This window comes from Macaca fascicularis, chromosome 14 (genome assembly GCF_037993035.2).
Source record: "Macaca fascicularis isolate 582-1 chromosome 14, T2T-MFA8v1.1".
Lineage (NCBI taxonomy): Eukaryota > Metazoa > Chordata > Mammalia > Primates > Cercopithecidae > Macaca > Macaca fascicularis.
Window position 1 is genome coordinate 12,922,381 of NC_088388.1, and position 10,440 is coordinate 12,932,820.

Consider the following 10,440-nt stretch of genomic DNA (forward strand, 5'->3'; position numbering starts at 1 on the left):
AGTAGAGACGGGATTTCACCATGTTGGCCAGGCTGGTCTCAAACTTGTGACCTGTCTGTCTCAGCCTCCCAAAGTGCTGGGATTACAGGTATGAGCCACTGCTCCCAGCCTTGTCATAATCTCTTACTGGTTTTGGCAGAAGTAAGAAGTTGACTCCCTCAACTAAGAGCTTCAGTGCTATTTTTTCTTTTTTTCTCTCTCTTTTCTTTCTTTTTTTTTTTTTTTGAGATGGAGTCTCTCTGTGTTGCCCAGGCTGGAGTACAATGGCACGATCTCAGCTCTCACTGTCCCTTCTATGAGAAGAGAATGAGCCCAGCATTTTTGGCCCCCAGGTCTTTTTATGATGCTTCCAGCACAGCCCCCTGCAGGCCTCTGTCTTCCTGGCTCTACCATGAAGTGTCCGCTGCTGGGGTCACCCTGTTGGCTGCCATCCAAGTGGATGTGGTCATTTTGGTCCCTGCCCTGGCGTTCTAACCCCAGTGATGTGAAGGAAAAAGACCAGCAAAGAGAAGCGGCTCCACAAAACCTGTTTCAGTAGGTTATGTTTTTATTCTACATTATTGGTAAGACAGGGAACAGGACCAAGACCTCCACACTCCCCTGGGAAGGACAGTCAGGAGAATTAGATACATCTAAAGTGGGCAGAGGACGGAGGTCAGATCTTCCTGGGAGGTGGCTGGAAAGACTTGGGCTTAAGCCACGGGAGCCAGGCCGACCTGGTTGTTTGCCCTGTCGAAGACAGTGAAGTACTGGCGGATGAAGACATCACCCAGGATCCAAAGCTCTCCAGATTCGGTGGGGACGTCCATGCCCTGGAAGCCGCTGATGCAGCTGCCCTGGCTCTGGAGAAAAGGAGAATAAAAGTGGAGTTGAGACGCCGATTCAGCAGTGACAGGCACTGGGTGATAAACATCCAGGGCGCCCATGTCCAGCTGCAAGGCATGTGCAAGGAGGAGCTTCCTGGCTCAGTGTCCAGGGACTCGGCTGTTGTTGGCCTGGAGTTGGCCTGTAGAAGCTGTCCACAGCACGATTGGTTTCTACGCATTACTGGACATTATCTGGCGTTTCTGGCAGGCACAGGAACCCTGACATCAGCATCAGAGCTAAGGCCTTGGGGAGAATTCAGCTGGTAGGAAGGAGTGTGAAAACTCAGCCCACACAGCCTTTTCTCATGATTATTGTGATCCCGACCAGGGGCAAACCGGAGGAGCTGTTAGCCTCTTGCCTCACTAAGTCACTGGGCTGTGACCTTGTCTGCACGTCACCTGGGGAGCTTTGAACCCCCGTAGCCCCATCCCATTGCTCAGGCCTTGCCCTCTCCTAATGTAATCAAATCACTGGGGGAGCCCAGGCATCAGTGCTTCTTGTTGAGTAACATCAGTCCACTGGCAAAATCAGTTTTCCACCTGACGTTATAGTAATAGAAGGGAGAGTTTTCCTGTGGCTCGTACAGCTAAAGATTTGCTACCTGGTAGAGATGGTAGGTTTGTCGGAAGCCCCAGCCTATGGAAATGAGGATTTCCCTTTACCCAACCCTTGGTAGCTCTGATGTGATCAGTCTCACTTGGTTAACCTAACCGCACTCTGAGGGTGGGGAAAGCTGCCATGTCTACATTTTGGATGAGAAAACTGAGGCTGAGATGAGCTATGGCTTGCTCAGAATCAATGGGCTGGTAATTCAGACCCAGGACTTGGACCCAGGGGTCCAAATAGAATCCTCTTTTCCCTCCATTAACCTTTGCTTCACTTGTTCCCTTAGGGGGCTGTATCCAAGTTCTTATTCCTGCGTTTGTTTTCAATCTGTTCCTTCCCTCCGGAGCTGTCTGGGGCAGATGTTCGTCTGCCTCTGCCTCTCGGCTTCAGCTCGTGGAAGCGCACTTTCCCTCTGCAGAGGGGACTCTGTGGCCACATTCTGTGTGAGCCCCTCTAGTGGATGGTCCAGAGCCCCCTCACCTGCAGGATGTAGGCACTGGGTGGCAAAGGGTACTGGACTCCGTTGATGGTGAAGACGATGTCGGGCAGGCTGCTGATGGCTGAGCAGCTGACCACCATCTGGAAAGAGTGAGGTGAGAAAAGTTACAAGGGTTTTGGTCCCGTGTGCCTGGCACACCCACTATTTGAGTGTAGAACAGAGCCGTCGGGGCTGGACTCACCTCGCCGTCTGAGTTCTCGCTGGCTCCGATGTCGCTCTGGATGTTGGCAATGGGGCTGGTTGGGCCGGTCAGCAGAGAGGTGCCGGTGTCAACAATGGCCTGGCAGCCCTCAGCGCAGGCGATGGCCTCTCCGTTCATGGTGATGCTGAGGGCAAGAAGCAAGTGAAGGTTCCTGAGCCCTCAGGGGTACATCTCTCCAAGGAGGAACCAGGAGGTGACCCCAGACATTTCTTCCCCACCCATCCATTGGCCAGTGAGTGAAATTTCTGTTCCTCTCGTTTACACATTCATTCATCCTGCATTCATTTACCCAACAAATATTTTACAAGTGCCTACTCTCTGCCAGGCATGGGAAACGCAAAGCTAAACCAGACAGCCTCACAGTTCCAGGCTGCAGGGAGCTCCCGGCCTGGCTGGCAAGATAAGTTATGGTGGCAGAAGGGCAGGATGATAAGCCAGGCGTGCGGCAGGGAACAAAACAGCGTCCAGGGTGAGAGGCGGTGGAGGGAAGCAGCCAGGGGAGCAGACACCCAGGGATTCCAGGCAGGTGAAGAGAGAAGGAGGACATCAACAGGGGACGGTATGCGGGGAGGGACAGAGACCAGAGGACTGGGGCAGGAGTTGGAGGAACTGGTGAAATGCTAGCATGGCTGGGCAGACATGAGGTGATCAATGTGTCCTGGTTTGCCTGGGATGGTCCCGGTTTTAGTACCGAAAGTCCTTGTCCTGGAGAATTGTTCACTCTTGAGAAATGACTTCACACAATTTCTTAGCCATTTTGCCCTACTTCTAGACTGAAAGTGACACATTTCTTCGAGTGGGAGGAGCATTGCTGGTTCCCAGGCCCGTTACATTGAGATGTGTGGACAGGTGGTTGCCCAGCTTTCCCCAGGGATGCTGGTGGATTGTTCTGCCTCCGTGACTATTAGGACAGTGGCTATCTGACGCTTGCAGAGTCTCGGCTTCCCAGACAGCTCTTCCCTCCTCCGCCCGGGACGTGTCTTTCTAGGGTTTCTCTGGCTGGGCCAACTTCCGCCTTCCCCCTGGAGTGTGTTCCCCTGTGTCAGCTCTCCCTGGGGGGATTCTGGAAAGCTGGTTAGCTATGAATCCATAAGGAAATGGGATGTGGGGCCCAGGCCTGGATGCTGCCTGTCTGTGGCAGTCCCACCTGTCCACGGAGATCTGCCAGTAACCCTCGACAGAAACAGGAACCCAGTTCAGACTTCCAGTGTAGTAAGAAGAGTCAATGCCACCAAATATCACCACGCTGCCACTCTGGTCATCGCTGTGGAAAGTGAGGGAAGAAGACATGAATTTCTCTGTTCGTTCATTTGTGTGAACATCTGCTGTTGGCTCCTCGGAGCTACCCTTGATTGGGCACTTGGCAGGCTGTCCTGGGGTGTGACAAATGTGGTTTCTTGTCCTCTTAGGCCAGGGCCCACGCAGTGGACACTGTCACTGTTATTTCCACTTCCCATGAGGACACTGAGCCTGAGGGAGGTGAGGTCACCTGCCCAAGGTCACACAGCGGGGGAGTGGTGGAACTACGTTTGGAAGAACACGGGTCTTTTAGGTTGATGTGTGGTTTCCACTGTGGTACTCACTCTAGTTGCCATGGCGACCCCAGGGATGTGAATGGGTGACAGTGTCGGCTCTTAAGGACTTGATGGTGGAGATCTCTTGTTCTTAGCTGGGAGCAGTTTTGCCCACAGGGGAATGTCTGGAGACATTTTGGATTGATTGGGTGGGGGTAGTGGATGCTACTGGCATCTAATGTTTAGAGGCTGGGGATGCTGCCAAACGTCCTACAATGCATGGGACAGTCCCTGGCAAGGACTTATGCTGGTCTGAAATGTTAATAATGCCCAGATTGAGAGACTCAGATCTAGCTGGGGAGATACAACGGCCCCACGTGAAATATTTAAGTGCTCATAAAGGCAGATTATGTTTCAGAGCCACCTTGAACATCAACTGGCCAAGAGGAACACATGACAAAGAGCCTTCCTGTTGTAAATTGCAGGAGTCCTTGTTATTTCAATATTCATTTTCTAAATCTTTGCAGTTTCAGGGTAGATGCAGAACAAATGTAGATGGCAATAAGAAATCAGTCATCGGAGAACTGGCCATGTATAAAACATGACCCCCTCACTGAACCCACCCACCTTTGCTGTGAACGTCTCACAGTGTAATGCTATATAGCGAGGACCTAGATGTGTAGTTACGAACCGAGGAAACAAGTGAATGACGGCAAATCCTTTCAAAAGACGAGGACGTTCGTGAGTGTTAGAGGAACGTTGAGTGTCTTAAGAAAGTGGATGATGCCCTCAGATATTCTTGCGTAACACTCTACTCAGCCCAAATTGACATTTGATTTATTCTTTGTTCATTTGTTTGTTTGTTCATGTATTTCTTTGTTCATTCCTAGAATTAGCCCACGGTCACAAATGGAACCTAGGTTTTATTAAATCACAAAAGAAACTTGCTTTCATGATTTAAAAATGTCATCATCCATGATATATCTTGATCAAATCTTTTCATTTTTGTGTTATGGAATTTTGTTCTGTTTTAAGTGTATTCAGTTTGTTTATTTATTTATTTATTTTCTGAGATGGAGTCTCGCTCTGTTGCCCAGACTGGAATGCAGTGGCACAATCTTGGCTCACTGCAACCTCCGCCTCCCAGGCTCAAGCGATTCTCCCTGCCTCAGCCTCCTGAGTAGCTGGGTGTACTGGTGCCTGCCACCACGCCTGGCTAATTTTTGTATTTTTTAGTAGAGACAGGGTTTTGCCATGTTGACCGGGCTGGTCTTGAACTCCTGACTTCAGGTGATCCTCATGTCTCAGACTCCCAAAGTGTTGGGATTACAAGCATGAACCACCGTGTCTGGCCAAGTGTATTCATTTCAGTGGCATCTTTGGGGGCCAAGGATGAGGGAACTGGCCCTGAGGGGCAAATGGCTGAGGACATTTGAGTTGTGCACATCAAGGGGATAAAGATGCTGGTAAATGAGATGGAGTGCACATGGCCCGTCAGAGAGAGACTTGGCACTATCACTCTCCAAAGACACATTTCTCTAGCCTCAAAAATTGACTTTCCAAATCCCTTGCTTCCCAAGACCCTCTCCATCGCAGCCAGCCTTGAACAGCTGCTGCTGGGCCAGAACACTGTGACCTCTGGAGGGGGAGGTGGGAGGAGGCCCCTCTCCACCCAACTTACGCGCTCAGGTAGACAGAGAAGAGGTCCTGAGAAACCAGGCCCTGGTCCCAGATGTTGTCAAAGACGGGTGTGGCCCCGGAGGAGGAAATGCTGGGGTAGGCCAGCCCCAGGATGCCGTCGAAGGGAGCATAATACAGGAAGGAGCCGGGTTCGGTCTCGCTCAAGCCGAAGATCTGATTGGTGTCCGAGATGCCTCCAACCTGGGTGGGGGAACCGAGATGATGTTCACCATCAGGTCATGTCCACTGAGCTCTGGGTGCCAGCCTCAGACCCACAGCTGCCCTGGTTCATCCCATGCAGGACTTGGCTTCCAGGGCATCAGCCCGGAAGGAGGGGAGAGGGACCGTCTCCTGGAATGCTCGTTCCTCTGCTGGAGGTAACCATGGCAGCTGATCTGCAGATGGCCACGGTCTATGACTCAGTGTGAGATTTTGCTGGAGAACAGATTCACTGTGTGTTTGTGTTACGGATGAAGAAATGCAAAGCAGACCCCAGGCGAATCAGGGCCTTTGACCCCTGCCATGCCCCAAAAGTAGCAGAGAGGGCTTGTGGAGATTTCCTGACGTGGGGGGGCTGCAGGTTGGGAGAAGGAGGAAGAGGAGGACGTGCTAGTAGAGAATTGAGCCTTTACGGACTCTCTCCACCCTCCATAACATTCTGCTTGGGTGGAGCTGAGGCTGGCTTATGGCTCCCGGCAGCCCACCCTTTTACTCACTGCCACCCGAGCTAGCAACGTCTGTGACATCTCTGCTGCTTCTCCCCCAGCCCGTACCCCTAATCAGGTTACTTTTGTGATCACCGAGACTCATCGTGCTGGAATAAGCTGATTCTGGGGGTGCCTGATGGCGGGATGCAGCGGCAGCCTGCGGGCGCCCACCTGGACAGTGTCGTATCCGAGGATGCCTGTCATGCTGCCGGTGCCGTAGGTGATGGAGAGTGTCCCGCTGGTGGACTGGTAGGTGGAGGAATCCTGAGGGTTGAAGAGGTTGTGGTTGGCTGCAACGGCAAGCAGTGATTGTCAGTCTCTGAGAGCTAGGTGAAGGTCACAGGCTGGGACGTCTTCCTGGGATGGGGTGCCCTGGCCCCAGGAAGGGCTCTGGAGGTGAGCAGTGACCTATCCCCCTAGACCCTTGTACCCCAAGAGACCCCAGGTTCTGTCCTGTCTCATTGAACTCCTGGGACCCTTCACTGATGGCAGGTCCCCAGGCAACCCCAAGGGCCTCCCGGGGACTCCCAAGGCCAACATTGAGCTGAGCAGGCTGGTAGCTGCCCAGTGACGAGCGCTTTCACCCCCCAGCCCGCGGCCAGTGCTCCTGTTATGTGGATGATGACACAGGCACCCCATCTTAATTAAAACTCAGGTGAAAACATTAGAAGAGGAAGGAACCCGCAACACACATTGTTCATGACTTCCAAAGACAAGCTCTCTTTCGTTAGCAAACAGTGATTTTCTTTTTTTTTTTTAAAGGAGCTCAGCACCCACTTCTAGCCTGTCCTAGCCAGGCTTTGGAGCCATTTCCTCACACTGGACTCTTTCCTAGCAGGCTATTCTACAGCCCGTTGGCCCTGTCTTGCTTTGGGCCCCTATATTTCCTCTCCCAGGCTGTGGGTATTTTGGGGAGCTTCTCTCTCCCCACAGACTGGAAAATCTTTGACCGCAGGGATCATATCACTCATCCCTTTACCCCGTGGAGCACCTGCGCCCAGTGCTTGGCACATAGTAGGTGCACAGTAAATGCCTGTTGAGTGGCTCCAGCAGGCTTGAGGTGGGAGCTCTCTGAAGCCCATGGGTGTCCAGGGTTCCCCAGGGTCAGCTGGTGCTGGGGAGCGAGAGTGGGGTGGGGCGGGCTGGGAACTTACTGCAGGCGAGACTGGAGCAGTAGACTGAGGGCACCCACAGGTTGGAGGATCCGGTGTCAAAGATCACGGTGAAATCCTGGGCAGGGGTTCCGATGCCGATAGTGCCGAAGTACTCCACCTGTCGAGGCCGGGACAGGGCAGTTCATGGACCGGGGTCTCTCTGTCGGGGCCTCCCTAAGGGCTGTCTCTGGGTCACCTCCTCAGTTGCCCTCTCTACCTTTTCCTTCCTTCCTCACAGTTCTTGTCTTTCTCTTCCCAGCCACCGCCTTCATCCTTCAAAGCCCAGCCCTGGCGTCCCTTCCTCCTTGAAGTCTTCCCTGATTGCTCCCCCAATTTACCTTCTGCTCTCTCCTAAGCACCACAAGCACCTAACAATCTGCTGCTCCCTCTTCAGCCGTTGTCTTGTCTGTCACAGTCTTCCCATCCTTACAGCACATGTTCTCAGAGGATGGGGGTGGAATCTTCTAGCACTGGGCAAGTGACAGCTTAAGTGCTTGTGCCTTAAATTGTTTATCAGAAGCTAAGCAAGCCACCTAAAGATGGAAACCTGGCTGGTTTTCTTATTTCTACATCTAGATGTGTGAGCAGGTTGCAAGAAAGGGCATTGCCAGTAGTTTTCTTCTTCTTTTTTTTTTCTGAGGCAAGTCTTGCTCTGTTGTCCAGGCTGGAGTGCAGTGGCACGATCTCGGCTCACTGCAGCCTCCGCCTCCTGGGTTCCAGTGATTCTCCTGCCTCAGCCTCCCAAGTAGCTGGGATGACAGGTGTGTGCCATCACACCCGGCTATTTTTTGTTTTTGTAGTAGTGACGGGGTTTCACCATGTTTCCAGGCTGATCTTGAACTCCTGACCTCAAGTGATCCACCCACCTCAGCCAACCAACCAGTATTTTTCTTCTGAGTGGCAGCATTTCCCCCGCTTGCCGGCTCTGTTCCCGCCACACTGGTCTGCTTGCTGCTCCTTGGCGATGACTAGTCACTCCTGCCCCAGGGCCTTTGCATTGGCTATTCCTTGTGTTAGGAAATGTTTATTCTAGATCTTTCTTTGGCTGATCTTTTTTTCAAAAATCAATCATTCAGGTCTCTAGTCAAATGTCCCCTCTGCCAACAGTCCTTCTGTGACCACTTTATCTAAATTTGCTCCCTCTCGATCTTCTTTTTCCCCATAGTCCAATTAATTAATTTGTCTTGGCCCTCATCAGTACCTGAAATTATCCTCCACGCTTGCTTATCTGTCATCCCCTGTAGAATATAAGCTCCAGGAACTTTGCTTATTCACCATCGTTTTGGCAACTTGCATAGCCTCTGGCACATAGAGAGGTGCCAATATTTGTTAAATATTTGTTAACTAAATAAATGCACTAACTAAGCCTCTTACCAAGGGCCTGCCAGACCCCATGCTAAGCACTCCAGAAAACATGATTCTGTTAATTCCTGGCAACAACCTCTGTTGGTAGATATTAGTGTTTTTGTTTTCCAGACAAGAAACAGGCTCAGAGGATTTAAATGTCTTGGCCAATGTCCTGTGACTTAGAGGCACTAGAACCCTCATTTGCAACAGGTCTGCTGGATGGCGGAGGCCAATCTCTGAACCACAGTCATCACTGCTCTGTGCCCTCTGCCCTGTGCCAGGCACAGAGGGGACATACGATATCTGTGGGAAGGCAGGGTGTTTGCTGTCGGGTCTCAAATAATAGAGTGATCTTTCTGAAACTCGGATCTGATTTTGTCACCCCCTGTTTGAGATAAATCAGTGGCAGTTAGGATGGAGCCTCTCTCCGTCTACGCCTCGGCTCCTCGGGCCGCAGTCTGCAGCACCCTTCTTCCCTCCCTCTGCGCTCTCCTTCAAATGCCCTGTGCTCCCGCCTGCACAGGGTTCGGCACAAGTGATCAGGCTGTGCGGAGTTCTGTCTTCTTCTCTTGGAAATTCCCGCTCTTCCTGCATGGCTCCCGGGAGGCTCCCTGCCCAAGTGGCAGAGTCTCGTAGTGTGACACCTTCACTCTGTGGTCCTCCTGCTGCCTGTTCTTTTCATTGCTTTGCAAGACTCCTTGATTACTGTCTTTCTCTCCTTGGCTATGACTTTGCTCACTGGTGTTTCCTCCTGAGCCCCACAGAGGCCCTGACATATAACGAGGCGCTCAGAAGAAGTGAACATTGCATGAACGAGTGAAAGAATGAATGAATGAACAAGAAGCAACAGCTCTGTGAACTTTCCTGCCTGCCCGGGGCCACTGACACCTAGGGGCAGACCCTGGGTCACTGCCTGGAGCCTCAGAGCCCCGGCCCGTCCTCCAAGACCCCAGGGAAACCCTCTTTCCTGCGGGCCAAGTCCTCAGAGCCGGCCCCGCCGCTTGCCCACACACTCACATCCAGGTAGTTCTCCAGGGGCTGTTCGTCTATCAGGGTGGGCGCCTCCGCCTGGGGGAAGTACTTGCTGGCTGGGTTGAGGTTGTGCTTCTTCAGGAAGTCCTTCAGCAGGCCATGCTCGGACAGGTTGCGCCTCAAGGACTTCTTTCTGACGAGGGGGACTCTGTGGTTTGGAGGAGGAAGAGGAATTAGGCGAGGATTCTGCTCACCGGGTTCTGTGGCAGCCCCAGAAGGGAAGGGAAGCTGGTCTAAGAGAGGAAGAAGGAAGGAAGGGAGACGCTCCCACTTCTGTGCAATAATGCAAAGAAGTTAAGTTGACTAGGGCTGGAGCTGGGAACCAGACTCAGGCTGGGCCTGAGTTTTAACCACGTCTGCAGAGCTGCCTCCCAAAGGGTGGAGAGAGAGGCAGAGAAGGGGGATGGAGACAGCCGAAGAGAGAGAGAGAAAAAAGGGAGGAAGGAAGACACAGGAGTAAAGAAGGGCGATGTGGGAGGCAGCCGTCTTCACACCCATGCCACTGGGACTCACTTGTAGATGATGCACTCAGAGAGCGCCACTAGACCCAGCAGCAGCAGCCACTTCATGGTTCTTCCCAGGTCCCAACTCCAGGGAGAAGCAAGACGGGAGGAAGGTGCAGAGCAGCAGCATGAGCTGCCCCTTATATACAACTTGGGTCGTGCCTTATCGGCCTCTTGGAAAGTCACCCGTTCCCCTGATCCCAAACAGAAAAGCTCCTGATAAGATTGTCGCTGCCCCGAGAACAGTTCTGAGACTGTTCCAGTGGAGGCACTTTCCATTGTAACCTTGCGCCATTGCGGACAGGGGCGGGGGTGGGAGGTTGCCATGG

General features: G+C 52.5%; 1 protein-coding gene across 1 annotated transcript; it reads right to left on the bottom strand.

The window, feature by feature from the left end:
• Nucleotides 1–529: 529 nt before the first annotated feature.
• On the bottom strand, nucleotides 530–10,228 carry LOC135967002 (pepsin A-1-like). Its single transcript, XM_074012543.1, has 9 exons — nucleotides 10,122–10,228; nucleotides 9,594–9,756; nucleotides 7,230–7,347; nucleotides 6,247–6,365; nucleotides 5,370–5,569; nucleotides 3,322–3,438; nucleotides 2,154–2,298; nucleotides 1,954–2,052; nucleotides 530–842 (listed from the first exon to the last, which is right to left on the bottom strand). The coding sequence occupies exons 1-9, from the start codon at nucleotides 10,175–10,177 to the stop codon at nucleotides 693–695; spliced, it is 1,167 nt and encodes a 388-aa protein (XP_073868644.1). The 5' UTR covers nucleotides 10,178–10,228; the 3' UTR covers nucleotides 530–692.
• Between the last annotated feature and the right edge of the window lie 212 nt (nucleotides 10,229–10,440).